This window comes from Pieris napi, chromosome 4, assembly GCF_905475465.1.
Source record: "Pieris napi chromosome 4, ilPieNapi1.2, whole genome shotgun sequence".
Lineage (NCBI taxonomy): Eukaryota > Metazoa > Arthropoda > Insecta > Lepidoptera > Pieridae > Pieris > Pieris napi.
In genome coordinates, this window is record NC_062237.1 from 7,452,667 (window position 1) to 7,469,247 (window position 16,581).

At 31.4% G+C, this 16,581-nt stretch overlaps 1 protein-coding gene across 7 annotated transcripts; it reads right to left on the bottom strand.

The window, feature by feature from the left end:
* Positions 1–342: 342 nt before the first annotated feature.
* Positions 343–16,241, bottom strand: LOC125048809 (glycoprotein-N-acetylgalactosamine 3-beta-galactosyltransferase 1-like). 7 transcript variants are annotated; one of them, XM_047647717.1, is made up of 9 exons: positions 16,084–16,241; positions 15,281–15,340; positions 13,977–14,107; positions 8,299–8,531; positions 8,051–8,189; positions 5,882–5,978; positions 5,109–5,235; positions 4,051–4,205; positions 2,964–3,336 (listed from the first exon to the last, which is right to left on the bottom strand). In XM_047647717.1, the coding sequence occupies exons 2-9, from the start codon at positions 15,296–15,298 to the stop codon at positions 3,139–3,141; spliced, it is 1,098 nt and encodes a 365-aa protein (XP_047503673.1). In that variant the 5' UTR covers positions 15,299–15,340; positions 16,084–16,241; the 3' UTR covers positions 2,964–3,138. The 7 variants fall into 7 exon arrangements, with proteins under 7 accessions (XP_047503678.1, XP_047503673.1, XP_047503674.1 ...); XM_047647722.1 differs by lacking the exons at positions 15,281–15,340; positions 16,084–16,241 and adding an exon at positions 343–2,031 and having other exon boundaries at positions 3,278–3,336; positions 13,977–15,229; XM_047647718.1 differs by lacking the exon at positions 15,281–15,340.
* Between the last annotated feature and the right edge of the window lie 340 nt (positions 16,242–16,581).

Sequence of the window (16,581 nt, forward strand, 5' to 3'; positions counted from 1 at the left end):
AATTATATCATATTTATTGAAATAATAAGTAATTGAGCAAAACAATTTAGAAAGATTTTATATAAATAACTATATCCAATTGTACTAAAAAAAATGTAAATTATGCAAATAAATTAACATCTATCTTTGAACTAGTTTATTATTTTGCTTAATTAATTCTAAAATCGATTAGCAATAGGTACACATTAATAAAAAAGCAACTATGAAGTTTCTTATAGAAATAAATAAATGCATCACCTGCAGTCAAACTGCGTAAGCAGTTTTGCGGGGCATGGTTTGATTTAAGGTGTAACTATTTTGTGAATAAATATATTTAAAATAAATAAAAAAATAAAAATAATTATATTAGTTATATATATGGGAATTACAATGCTGCTTGTTAAAAAATATACAAAACCATTCGTACATTTGCATAAAATAATAAACATTGTTTATTGTAGGTACAATATTACAGAATTGAATAGGAATATCGAAAAATTATACAATTATTATTATTCGAGAAGCAACTTAGTTGCGACACCTAACATTTTTTATTTACATGACTTGGATACAAGCCCAATAACCGACAGCTTTGTTAAAAAAGATGATATTTACTACTTTACATAATGCGGTTACAATATACAGATACTATGTATTGAAAACCTACTTCTTTGGTAGCGTGATTTGGTATTAGCTAGCTTAGGTATTTTTATTCACGTTTGTTTTCATTAATATTATAATTCTTAAAATTATAATTATTGACTTATTTTTTCTAAAGGTAACGTTGTGTCTTAAATTATTATGAATGAAATCAAGGAACAGATAAATATGGTTTGAAGAGCATTTAGTCAAATGGTTTTAGAACCAGCGTCGGTAAGTTATTGTGCGACAATCTTCATACTTGCGGTCCCTAAGATACTAATCCAACCATATTTCTAAATTGCGTGAAATAATTATTACGATATTCATATTTTATGTTTCACAGTAAACACAGAAATAAACAATGCTACTGTTCTATATACAATATAAGCATAGATACGTACATGAAGCCTTTAATTAATTAATTTTATATATTTATTTCAAACAAAATCCTTAATATACCTGCGGCGTTCAACTTTATTAAACTTTTTTGAAACTTATGCTATCTTATAGTAACCTAGATAAATACAATATATTAATTATGAGATTATAATAGAAACGTCTACTTACTTCTAAGAATGTAAAAGCATTCTAAACGTCGTAAGAACAAATTGTAGTTTAATTTTTAGTTCTAATCTGTTGCTAATTACGTAATAGTCTATGGTTTCATCTATTTATCCAACTTATTTCTCACTAAAGGGTGCAGCTTAACATCTAGCCGCTATTTCTTTCAACGGTAACGGTGTACATTAGTGATTGTAATACGTAACACACCTAGTATTGTTCTATTTAATTGAAAGTGTATCTGACCTCTAACACTCAAAATTACATACAAATATATATATGTCTATATTTTCACTAATGTCGTGTTGACATGAAAATCTGTGAAATTGACGAGTCGAATAATTAATGAGATTCAACGATTTAAGAAAAAAAATCAACCTTACACAGATTTTTTTCTGACCTTATGTTTATGAGGAAGCTAAGACTTTACGACAAATATAATTAAATATATAACGCACACGTGAACCTAAAAGCAGTCGTGCTTATATTTTCTATCAGCAAATCCTAGAAGTAGAATAATTAGAGAGAGTACACTCAGATTTATGTAAACCTATGGAAGCCAACATGATCTCAGATGATTCCTGACCAATGTGTGCCACTTGACATTATAAAAATCAATAACAACACTTTAAGAAGTATAAAAGATTGATGGAAAACTAACTATAAGTGCTGAGAACAGATAATGAAGCAAGAACGGCATTTCATCAGAACTTTTTTCGGATGAAATGGAAAATTATTTAGAAACAGCCTTGCGATTCTGTAACTCACTTTTCGAACTCACACAGTGGTTTTCGCATCGGCGGTCGCTCTCAAATCAGTCGTGAAGCAGTCATTTTATGATTTGGCATTCTGAAAAGGTGGGCACTTGTAGTTTATTGTTTATGCGCCGATGCGAAAACCGCTGTGTGAGTTCGAAAAGTGAGTTACAGAATCGCAGCGCAGATAGTTCATCAAAATCTAACCCCGGCAGAGAATTTTACAATCTCACAAATAGTAAATGGTATATTTGTAATATCTTTGTACCATTTCAAGTGTGTAATAGTAAACTATATGTACACCAGACTGAGTAAAAAATTAAGTTCAAATTTCAAGATAAAATATTATAGGACAAAAAACAACTGTTTTGGCATGAATATAATAATGGGTAAGATATCAGTATGCCATAGAATAAGGAACCATTTGGTAATCAAAAACCAAACGTTACATATACAAGCTATGACTGTATGAACAATAACATTTTCATAAACAGATAAAACCACAGATTTAGTTTAAAACAGGTTAAGTCAATTGTCACAGAATTTTCTTCGGTAACAAGTAACCAACGAACACTTTCATGCCCGTCGAAGAATATATGTTATAGGTAACGACGCTATAAACTATTGACCAAGTGGACGGTGTCTAATGAGCCAACCTAAGAAATTCGAGAACCAAAAATTTAATCATCGACTATTCTACGTATAAATAAAAGGGTGCGTGTACTTATGTACGCGCGTAAGAAGTTACACTTCTTTGGCATTATTAGAAATAGTTTTTGATTGCATGCAAATAATTCATTACAATTAAATAATCAAAGACTGGAAAAGGAGTCATTATAGTCAATAAAGTTCCGTTTACATTTGAAAAATTAAATAAATAAATATTTATTATTAATCTCTTACATTAAGTGTAACATAAATTCTATTATTATTCGAATGTTGTTTTTAAATTATGTCCAATGCCGTAACATCTTCCGTGGGCAACTTCATTCTGTTAATTTTGTGTCACGGTGCGCGCGCATCGTAAAATTTCACTCTCATCAATTTTTCATAACGCGCCTAAAGAAGTATAACTTCAAAAATTCTACTTCCTACAAAAAAAATCTTCACCTATACAATAAATTAACCTTACAAAATCACTCTGAGATTCTATTTAACAGTTTACATATCTCACTTAAATCTATGACTAGTATCGGAATGTTTATCTCGTCCCGTTTAACTCCCGGGTCGAGATTTGAGAAGAATTAAATCTTTCAGTTTTTACATGAGGAATGATGTCTGCGCCGCCATAACGAATTCCGTACGGCCGTAAATGGTATATAAGATAGTCTAATACATACATTTGTTGAGGTTCTACGTAATGGAATGATACTGCGTGGTCCGAACAGCAGTCGAGACCCTGAAATTAATTAATATTCATTTACGACCAACATTTTAATGAATAAATATAATCAAAGGTATGTGATGAATGACGGTTTTGGTTGATAATATTTGTGAAAAATTGTCTCTACCGAAAAAAAAATAGGAAAAACATATTTTAATGATAGGTAGCCGAACTTACAATTTTTTGATACTTCTTGGAAATCTAAATATGACAAAATTGGTCAGTTATCTGTAACTTATAATAAAAATGTTTTTATTATGAAAATGATAAAAAATAGATAAATAAAAAAAGGGAGACAGAAAATGTATGCCTTTATATCGCTAATTTGTTTAGTCTGCTATACAGATAAACAATATTTCAAAATTATAAGAATTACTACTATGTGCAGCCACAAGACATGATATAAAATTGAATCCAAACTTTTACAAAACATATTTATATAAATAATAATCGAAATTTTGAAATGTAACAAACAAAACACTGCATTGCTTACACTAGATTTATCACTTGTACGATAGAATATGAAAATGGACGTTTATAGTGCCTATGTGGGACATATTTATTTCCGAACCAATTCCACTTACGATCCTTCATGAAAAAAGCGTACCAAATCTCAACGCTGTGTGTGAACCTAAAAACATGTGTGTGTAAGTGGTTTTACATCAGGTGAGGATCCTGCCTGATTGAGCCCTGTCCTATAAAAAAAAGTGCCTAATGTGTAAAAATTACCTCATCCGAAGGGTAGTAGATATACTTCCAGTACCAAAATCCTTTATCGTGGTTGGGAAAAAGATGGTCTTTGGGAACGAAAGGGAAGAACCGGCCTCGGTGTAACGCATCACGGGAGTCCATTGCTTTCACACCTATGTGCTCAAGGCATATACCTGAAAATTATATAAAATAATAAATTACTTTCTTAAGAGGTCGTCAATATATACCAAAAGTATAAAATAGTAAATAGTCCATTGAAATGTTACAATTTGAGGGCCAAACTGAACATTTGTTAGAGGACGCAATTTTATTTATGGACATTTAGTAAAAAATAGTATTGTCTGTTATTAACATAACTTTAATCCGGTAAAAAAGTGTTTTCTTTAAATGTAGTAAAATTGTTGTTTTGACCGGCTTGTCGTGAGTATTGACGAACCCGGTCAACTTTGGAGCGCTGTAACAGCGTTTACAATAAACGAAATTTAAATTGTTGTGTGTTCTAACAATTTTTTTTGATAAAATCAAAAGAAAAGTTATAAAGCAAAAAAGGATTTTTTTCACTTGTAACTTTTTGGATTTTGGATTTATGATAGAAAGTCACACAGACATAATTGTAGTCAAAGCGATTTGCTACGAAATATGTCGTAACAAATTTTTTATACGATGTTTATGAGATATAGCCAAAAACGTGTTTTCACCCCTTTTTCCAAGATGGCGGCCGGGGGACAAGAGCGCCAACCCCACAAACTTGGGGTTGAGTTTGTATTGACCCCCCTACATGTCCCATAAATAAAATTGCGTCCTCTTACAAATGTTCAGCCCATGTAACACTTTAATGGACTAAATGTCTAATTAGAAATGGTCTCATTATAAATGACAGCGATGCCTAATCTATATTAGTCTAACATCGCAGTAGTCTGTGCGACTTTAGCAATTCAAAACTTTTCTGACCTTCATAAGGTAACAATTTTTTTTAAATAAATGTGTTGCATGAATTTGAAAAGACCGTTGATTATTTTTTCCAATAAAAGTTTATTCACTTTGAAAGGTATCCATAGATCCGAAAGAGAACTTACCCATTTCAGCGTCTTCTGCACCATGATCACTGGCCTTACAGAGATGTGGTGAAGGGAGGCCCTTGTTGACAAACCGCTCCAATGCTGTACTGCTTAATACGTACCCAGCACCTCCACTCATATAGCCCTAAAAGATTTATATATTTATTGACACTTTGTTGCATGAATAGTACATACATATACAACATATTATTAAGGAGCATCGGGCAGCCTTATCGCTAACAAGCGATCTCTTCCAGGCAACCCTAGTTAGTAAATCAAGGATCATGCACTTTTCAATTAATTAAAGTTTTTGTATCCGAGAAATAAATTTATGTTTGAGTTCTTGTAGGAGAGAACGATTCTTTTCGGGAGAACATATTTCAAATCACTAAACATTTATGATTATATATTTATGATTTTTTTAAAAATGTTAACAAAAAATTTTGATACAATACCTATAGTGGGCGATTACGGGTACTTAAAATGATAAATACTAATAAATATATTTGGGCTTGGTTTATGCGACCAGAAAACTTACTAATGATCAGAACCTACTCTATATTAATTTAAAAAAAAACTTAATTTCGATAGACACCTTGGCATCGCGTGCTACAAAATCACTCCGCCAGAGTCAGTACTAGTTTTCCATTTAAACATACACTACTTACTTCATAATTTAATTGCAGTACACAAGACTTATTATTTATTAATTATATGATATTGCAGTTTTTCATACAAATTTTTAAGAGTGTTGCCAGTTCTGTTAACATTGCAACCCACCAAATAATTACCTGTGATGTAAACGGCCTGAACCTGCATCCAAAATAAATAGGATCCGAACTGTCATGTTCTGACAGCATAAAACGAAGATTTTCAACTACGACATATCTGGAAAAGAAAAATTCGTATTTTAGCATAAATAGATGGAAACATATCACATGTGATGAAGCAAAGGAGTGTTGACATAAGTATGATGTATATGTGAGACAAATAATATATATGTATATTCTTTTTAAATATATTAATTACTAGCTGGCCTGGCGAACATCGTACCGCCTAACAGTCGATTCTTTATTTTTTTAAATACTTATTCTTCTATTCGGGACACCGGTCTAGCTACGATAAAAAAAAGAAAGTTGATAAGACAACAAATACATTATGTCAAAAAATAAAAATTTACCTTCCCGGAACCCCTCCACTAACACTTGAACTTTATGATATGGTATTAAAGTTCAAATTGACTTTTAAGTATTATTACGTATATTATGTATGGGAATATAGAAAAGTGTTGTTTTTTAACTTTTTCACTCAATTTTTTTTAATTTTTCTCTCCGTAAGAACCATCCTCGTACTTCAAAGAATATTATAAAAAAAGAATTGGCCAAATCGGTCAAGCCGTTTTCATGTTATGTCGTGACAACGGAAAACAGGTTTCATATATAGATTAGTTATGCAACTGAAAAACGCTGTTGACAATTAAATAATCAGTGTTGGCACTAGGCCAATACGGCTTCATCAATAATTCCTGCCCGCGAAGCACCAACGATGTACGGTGGTAAAACGCGTGGCTAGGCGCGAGTGTTGGTGGCGCAGTGGAGTTTTAGTGGGTCGCAAGTCCAAAAACCCCCCGCTCAAAGCAATCGCGCCGCGAGGGAAATGCGTAATGCATCGCCCCACTTTCAAAAAATAAAAGCCTGCGACTCTCATCCCTAAGGTCGTAGGTTCGGCTGTGCACCAATGTTATTTCTGTCCATGTGCGCATTTAACACTCGTCCGTACGGTGTGGCATATCTTAAATCTCGAAATAAAAATGATAAAAAAAAACGGATCCGTTTTTTACTGAATTATTATTATGCAATTTTAATAAACTTGTGACAGTAACATAATGAATCACAGTATTACCTCACCGTCAATATTATTTATTATTCTGGGCATTATTTCTTATTGAAAATAGTTTTTTACTCTATGTTAAATTTTCACATAATTTTTTTTCACGTATTCAGTATGGAAATGTATTCCGTTTGGCACAAACAGACAATGTATTTTTAAAAAGGTTAAATGGTATAAATGCTGTATCTGATAAACATAATAATTTCTTCACGATGTCCGCGAGCTCTTTTGCACACAACTAGGACATTCATTAAGTTAATTAAAAGGGATTAATAGTGTAAGACACATAGATTATAGATTATAATATGTCACTGCGTGCTGGGTTAATTTGAACGGATTGGGATATAGAGCTACAGTAATCCTTAACACAACTTAAAATACACAATTTATATACACTAGGTTTTCCTTTTTTTTTTTGTTCTATTAAATATTAATCTCTTAATTCTTGGAAATAAATTGTTGACCTCGGTTGAAATATACTTGACAATTATTTAAACAATAACTAGCTAGTGTTAGGCGTATTTAAAGATTTTATTACGTTCCAGTCATAAACCTAAAAATTTGCACGACAGTTGAACGGTTTTACTCTTTTCTGTATCATATTAAGCTATACTCAACGTTAAATGTTTATTTAAATAAACCTTCGTACATTATTTAGTGGTCAGAGACTTTCAGGTAAATTTGATAGATTACCATTTGATATTATGAGTAACCTATTCAAATTTTGCATATTAACGCGATTAAAAAAAAATACTGATTATGTCCCTTTTTATTTTAATACGTTTTAATATTCACCGTTATATCTATTAAAAATGTTTTATTTCAAAAGGTAAAATAAACTAGTAAAATTTAAAAGTAGGGTTACATTAAAGTATATTGAATCACTTAACACACAAATTAATTAATAAAACAGTACAAATAGTTTTTAGGACAGGAAGCAAACGTCCTAATCGTTGATACGTTATCGACCTTATTGGGAAGTCTTTTCAAAAACCGCGTTTATTTCGTCGGATATGAAAATAATACTGAAAAATAATTATTATATTTTATGTAAAAAAGCCCAAACTCACGTATCATCATCAGCCTTCAAGAACCAATCAGCATCCCTCCGATGATGTTCGTACACGTATCGGAAGGCGGCCTTTGTCTTTGCCCATAAATAGTCTCGCCCTTCGTGAACCGGCAGCTTCACCGATGGGAGGGAACTATCTGAAATTAAATAATGATTATTACTAGTAAAATCAGCGGAACCAAATATCTAATTTTAGCTATATAATCTAAGTTGTTGTCTACATTTTACTATCGAGATGAAATGTACCTTCAGAAGTACTCATGAAGAGGAGTTTATTGCATCGTTTTCCCCAAGTCGCTTTAACATGCCTCGCTTTGCGTTCGTGATTGCTGGGCTGCGTCATTACCCAACAAAGCACCCTAACTTTCTTAGCAAGTTCATCTGCCACTGATCGATCTTCATCCCTATGAGCTGGCTCCTCACTGCCATGTTCAATGACGCTCACTATCGGGTGTCGATCCAAATCCCTTGCTGACTCTCTGAAATAAAATTTTCTAACAATAAAGAAATCTAAAAGGAAAGAGACTTATTACGCCATGTATGTAGGACTTACTGAACTGAAGATGCACTAGTTTATACTAGTCTTTTGCATATTTCCCTTATGGAATTAGATAAATTATAGTCTATATTACTTCATATATATAATATATATTATTATATACGGGGGCGGAACGACATAGAGGCGATTAATGATAAAATAATAATAAAAGTAGAAACAGAAGTTTTTTCTCGTTCATTAATTTTAAAAGCCCATTAGATTCTCCTTATACATAGAATTCAAACCGATTTTACTCAAATATTCTTTGATGTATCTAGAACGAGATCTATTCGAGTTTTAACAGTGAAAAAAGATTTGGACGAAGAGAATTAGTTTTATTGATTTTACAATATTTTTTTGGTTTTTGGGTTCAGTATGATAGACAAGACAGATCTTAGGAGAGCTGCAGATTTTTGTCTGGATTTTTATATAGTGGGAGTCTAAAGTACACTTAACAAAATTGAAAGAAATACATTTTATTTATTAATCAAGCCTCATCATCATTCCTCATCGCAACATATACTCTAATCACTACTATAAAACTTAAAAGCTTAACTAACGCTACAATTTCTACTGATACTAAATTAAGATTGAAATTATAAAACCGAATCCCAAGTTAAATTAAATAAAGCCTACGATAACAGCATTTTTTCATAAAAGCATACATTTCAATACAGGTTTAAAGTAATGTGTAAGTAAAAATTAATTGAACAAACGTCCAATAACTATCGCTAATTACAGTTTATGTGGCAGAAAATTGCAATGCATATTTCGTTTGTAAAAATAAATCTGTAAGAGAAATTATTTTCCTAATTGAGAAGAGAGAATAGTACTAATAGATAGCAATAGATTTCAAAAATGTTTCTTAATTTAAGCCTCGTAGTTCCAAAAGTAACCATGCTCACCGCGCCACGACGCACGTACCGATTATAAGAAGAGAACTAGAATAAAACTGTAGGTTGCTGTCAACATTAATAACTGTATACTATAGAATATGCGCTAGGCAAATCCAGCGAATAATCAAGCGTAGTGTCAACTATTAACAAGTTAGTTCCAATTATATTTTATGTACAATAAATCTGATATAATTCAGAATGTCCACAATGAACGTGTAATCGTCAATTTTCTGGTCAGATTAACGCGACCTATTTGATGACGTAGACGCATATTCGATACATAGAATTGAAGATTTTTATTGCTATTTTTTTAGTATATTTTTTTTACCTAAATATTGTACCGGAGTAGAATTGTTCGAAATAGCGAAGGACAGATCAACATGGCGACACTTGGAGAAGGCATTTGTCGAAAGACAAGCTAAGTAGTGATAATAACAGTGAAAATAATGAAGAATACAATACTCAATAATCTAGACTAACAAATAAAGCCTTTTTATTTTTACCGATGCACGGTAACATAGATAGTCGTCCAAAAGTATATAATAAGCATAATGCCTCACGAGAAAAGCAGCCTGCAAGCGTACGAATCACGCTGTGTATTTAAAAAAGAACACATTTGCAGAAAAAAATATTAAAAAATGTCAAAAATAAAAGAATTTTTTAAAATATTCTTTATCGCAAAATATTTATAAGAATAGTATTTATATTTAAGTATATATTTATCAGGAATAATTTATATAACGTCCTTTGGTAGGGGAGCCCACGATGCTAAATGGGCTCGAGCGTCGTAGAGACCTATTGGGATGCAAAGCTTAGATAAAAAGAAGAAAAAAATGTTATATGATAAATTCCTTTTCATCGGTGGGGGAAGCGGCTATAGATAGTTAAACATGTAAAAAAAAACTGTTGCATGGACATCGTCGAGCGCGTCAGATATTGATAGCATCTATGCCCTACGTATTTTTAATAATGTACGTATGTTAATCTGATCGTTTGCATGATGCGGGTGGTTGTATTTAAGGGTTGAAAATGAAAAAAAAAAAAAATTATCGAGCGCGTCAGATTTTCTAAGGGAGTGTTAAGTGCACCAAAAAAAAGCTCTCATTCACTAATCTGACGATTTCGATGGGACGCAAACCCACGGCCATTTTCATAATATGCAAAAAAAAACGCAATTTTGAAATACTCAAGCGCGTCAGATTAAGATATATGTGGTTCATCTTTATGTTCTAAACGTACTGTCTCATAATCTGACGATTATCTAGAGGGATGCCTGATCTGACAAAAAAAAATTTAGAAAAACAATTCACCGAAAGGGCCATCCCTGCAACTTCCCGCTACTTCCATTCCTGGGCGCTTTAAATTGATATTTTGAGCTCGCTGAGTTCAAAGAAATAACATATCTATGCATTTGAGCTCTCCCAGCTCGAAAGTCTGATAGAATTTTCATAGATAACTATTTTTGGAATATTCAAACCGCAATAACTTTTGAATGGATCAAGCAATTTTCACACAGTTGGCGGCATTCGACGCAGTTTTATCATCATCATAAGTAATTTTGCAATTTTAATTGATAGAACCACAAATTTCGGAGTAATCCCGAAAAAACACTTTTTCGGGTTTCTTTCGTTCACTATATCTCTCGAACTAATCAACCGCTTTTGACGAGCTTGGTGGCGATCGACGTGGTTTTTCAAGCTCAAAGGCGGATTAGTTTTTGAAGTTGATCAATAAAGAAACCACTTTAAAAAAAAGTATTTCTTATTTTTTTAAGATTTTTCAAAATTTCTCAAAATCTATCGGTCCGAATCGGTTCAAATTCACAGGAAATGTAATTTTGAGGGAAATATTTAGAACGCCGTTTAGTAGATTCCGATCGGTTAAAGGAAATGTAGGCATCACGCAGCTGCACGCATTTAACTTTATCGACGATTTTTTTGTTATTTCGGCTTGCGGAAATCGTCAGATTATATATTTTTCATTATTCTTGAATTATTTCCTTCAAAATAAAAAACAAATTAGCTACGCTCGAGAATGTCGAGATGACGGTTTTTTTTTACAACTTTGTTGCCCTCCCCTTTTTTTCCGTCACTCTCAAATTGTCAGATTAGTGGAATATACACTTTTTAGGATGTAATTAACTCACCCTACCTTAATCTGACGCGCTCGGGAAATTCTGATGGTCAATTTTTTTTTACTAATCTGATCCTGTCTCCTTCACGGGCGGCCTTATATATGGGCCTCATATTTTGTAGAGGTACTTAACCGGGTACAAGGTATCCCCCTATATATTAATCTGCCGCGCTTTAGTAAATCCCGAAATCTCCTTTTGGGCTCCCCTACCACTTGGTCGACAAATAGATTAAACAAAATTTAAATTAAACCATAGTTTTCCTGTGCAAAAATAGAACTGATTAACAATTTCCTTATAACAAAATAAAACTATTGTATAAATTTAATTTAATAAAGTATGATATGACATGTACGATACAAATAATATATGAATTGAGTTTATTTTTACCGATGCACGGTAACATAGATAGTCGTCCAAAAGTATATAATAAGCATAATGCCTCACGAGAAAAGCAGCCTGCAAGCGTACGAATCACGCTGTGTATTTAAAAAAGAACACATTTGCAGAAAAAAATATAAAAAAATGTCAAAAAGAAAAAAAAAATTTTAAAATATTCTTTATCGCAAAATATTTATAAGAATAGTAATTATATTTAAGTATATATTTATCAGGAATAATTGATATAACGTCCTTGGTCGACAAATAGATTAAGCAAAATTTAAATTAAACCATAGTTTTCCTGTGCAAAAATAGACCTGATTAACAATTTCCTTATAACAAAATAAAACTATTGTATAAATTTAATTTAATAAAGTATGATATGACATGTACGATACAAATAATATATGAATTGACTTTGACTAATAATGTAAAATGTAAAATTCCTTAAGACAAATTTGCGAACGATTGTACCTTACACATTTTTGTACCATGATCTTGCCATGAATAAATAAAGCTATATATTTATGCGTACACTGGTAAAGCTAGTCCAGAGACCTCAGATGATTTTTTCGTAATTAAAACTAGATCACGTGCTAACATAATAGATGATAAGACCAGGGTCGATAATTTTTGAAACCTAAAAAAATAATAGTAGGATGAAACCCATTGGAAAAGGAGGAGAATATTATAAAAATTAAAGGAAAAATAATTTACGGGCGATCTGAGGTCGGGAAGGGGTAGGGGGCTTTAGTTTTAAGGGTAAAAAACGGTTTATCTCGATTTCCGGCAAAACTAAAAGTCCTATGGAAAAAAGTCAAATGGCAAAGTTGTACTAAATCTAGCTTATTTCTAATTGAAAGCCACATAGTTAATTTAAAGAAATCACACAAGAAAGATCTAAAACTTTTGTATTTACACATTTTTCAAATAACCTCAAAATTTATGTGAAAAATTCAAAAAACCTCAAAGTTTTTGGTTTTTAATTTTTATCTTTTACAAAATTTATTTTTTTCCCACGAAATTTGGTGCAAACTTACCTTTTTATGTCTTTAATACGCTGTAATTTATTTGATTTGAAATAATATTTTTTTCACCTTATTTTGAATTAATATCGAAAAAGCACCCTAATTTTCAATCGAAAATTCACCCGTCAAAATATCAGCTTTTTTCAAAAAGTTGGTGTGCTTTCAGTTCGTTGAAATCTCTACTTTCCTATGGTAAAAAAATATATTTATATTACTATAGTAAATCTTCTTAGAAAATGCAAAAAATCGTATGCAGTAACGCCCAGACCCGTCATCCCCTTCCCTACTTCTCTCTCCCTCTTTTACAGACTTTTAAAAAAAGCAAAGCAAAGACTTTTAAAAAGGCAATGCGTACAATGTACTCTACCAGATAGAAGTCTATAAATATAAATATGTAAATAAAGATATAACTTAGACGACGAGTAATATTTAATAACTTGAAACATATCATGAATGAGATTTGAACTCGAATAAATTTAAATGAAGCGTGTATTGATTGTCTGAAACTAGGTCTCTTGTGTGATTTCTTTAAATTAACTATGTGACTTTCAATTAGACAAAAGCTAGATTTAGTAGCCGCAGTTTTCTTCAAAAAACCCGAATAAATAATGTAATATCCACATTATCCTACGATTAAAGTGAGAAACAAAAACAACGAAGGATTTAACATAATAAATTATTAAAATAATTAGAGAGCAATACTTATGAATGATATGTTGAAATAGTAGGCGATAACCTAGTGTCAAAGTTACTGTTCTGAAAGGATTTTTAATGTTTATTTTAACACAAAGACAAATAAAAACAAAATAATATAGAAACACGCAAACAACTTAAAAATATTTATTTTATCAGGACACTCGTCAATACAGTAGAGTGAGCTCATATCATTTCTACATTCTGGACGTGCAACACGCAAATAACAAAGCAATCAAGCACCATGCCAACGTTACCTGTACGATGACCAGGCTACGTCTCGGGGAAATCCAGCTGATGTTAGTAGTATGTAGGCAAAACTAAAACCGGCTGATATCCCGATCACCAGGGTTAGCACAAACCGGCGTCCCATCACCCGGCCCTCCGCCTGCACAGTTGCTTTTATAGACATCAAGCTCAAAAAATTTGAGCTCCAGCAAGCATAAAAAATTAAATTTTTTAATTAAATAAAAGCGACTGGTGTGTTCACGCAACGAATGCCTAAACTGCAATGTATGAATTTCATTTACCATCGAACGCCAACTACAATGATGAGAGATATTAATGTATTTTATAAACAATTTATACAATATTAATTTACCAGTACTTTATTTACGTTTAATATAACTTGCGCTTTAATATTGACTGAATAGATGTAACAAAACTAGCGCTCACGATTTACAATTTATCAGTAACGTAAAACGCCCCCGACATAAAATTGTAATAAAATCAAATGTCGGCGATGCTAGTGTCTAATCACTCGGTCACTCGTGTTATCGGTGCCCGCACATTATCACATCTTCCAGAGCAACAATATCAATTATTAATATACATACTAATTTATACTACTGTCTGCGGTACATACATAAGGGAAGAAAATAATCTAAGATAGGGGTTTAACATTAAAGAATCGTTTTTCAATAAATTTTTCACATTATTGTTGACAAAACAACAATATGAAATGAAACATTAGAGACTTATTATACATTGAACCTCAGATGGCTTAAAATAAAAGAAAATGAAATATAAATGTTGTCTCTGAATAAAAAGAAAATATTTATGAATATAATTATGAGCGGGTAGAAAGTTATGTTTGTCATACATATCTTGATCCAAAAATTCATGTGTTTAACAAATTGGGTGCTTTATATTGAGGAAGCTTTCATGGACAAGTGACTTGCAAAATCAGTCTACATCAAGTCAAACATACATTACAAGTTTATCTATACCTTAAACAGGAAAAGTACATGTGAATAATTTTTGTAGAACTCTGCAATTTTTTAACTGCCCCAATTACTTTCAACAATTAATAGTGAACACACAAAGAACAAGAGAGAAATGGGTCTGCCTTGTTACATTGGAACAACTTTACAGACACTACTATTATCATATTTCTATCAGAAATATGTAACATTGAATTGAAGTCACTAGAAGCTTTTTATGACACTTTTAAGAATAAGTAAATAATATTATCTTTAGATGCATTTTAAATATATATATTTTTTTTTTGCAAACGGTATATCCTTTGAAGAGAAACATTTCATTACATGAACACACTCACATGATATTTAAGTCGCATTGTAAAAGATTAGAATGCAACTGTGCTAACTGGTTACCGCAACTGTAAAGGTTATACATATACATTGTGGTTGTTTGTTGTTAGTTTGTTTGTTTGTTTATTAGTATTTGTCTATTGTGTTGCGTGCCTTGAATAATTGTGTCGTAAAATGTGCTGCCAAGGAATTTACAAATACAACAAGGGATTTTTATTTTAGAACATATCCTTGTTAAACTTACCTGATGCTGTTAAAGTATTTTTATATTTTAATAAGACAATATTTTTACAGATTTACAACAAATTCAGATTTAGAAATAAATATAACAATACCAAGAGAAGCCTCATATAAGACCTATAGCTATGAAATGAACCAATTAGTAAACATAATAAAAACCTTATCGAATATGTGTAGTTAAAGAAAAGGTATGCAGTACTTTTTTATTTATGCAAATTAATATCCGCACAAATAAAAACATACCTTTGATAATTCCCCACTTAAACGGAAATGTGCAATGTTTTTACCAGAATTAATTCTTAACCAGACAATGTATGCTATTGCTATTTTAAACTTGAAGTTCATACCTACAAACTTAAACCTTTAAGACTAGTATTAATCCAAAAAACTATCTATATTTTGTAGTTACTAATCAATGTGTATCTTGTTGACGAACATGTACCCATTTATTAATAATTTATTTTCTTATGCTACTTTTTTATATTTTATTAAATTATTGTTATTTATAGATTTATAAGGGGTAAAAGAAAATTGAATATAAAACAACAAAATCCAGTGTAGTTCTACTCACGGTCATCGCTGTCACTTTTAAAGCTTCATCGACAGGGTTTTTGGTGTTTCATTATTTGAGTCATGTTATAAATGATAATCAAAAATTGTATTTTAATGAATACATAATTATTTTATAAATTAATAGTAAACGCATAAAAATAACAAAGATCAAAGATGTTGGGAATAGGGATGTGACGAATGACGATTCGCTACTATAGATTATAGAAGAAATATGGTGGACATACGATTCAATAAATTTTCGAATCGGATTGAATCCATGCAGTTCAAAGTATCAATCTGTTTTGAACTAACTCACTAACTCTTTAGAACAAAACGTTGTTGTTAGGACTTTGGATATATGTAATTAAGTGTCCTTATCGAGGTAACCGCTATAGATGATTCAATTTTGTCGTTAAATGTCGGTGTCATATTAATTATTTTTAGTATACTTACTTATTTTAAGTAAATTTTCTAAAATCTATAGATTATCTTCGCTTTATATGATTCAAACAAACCC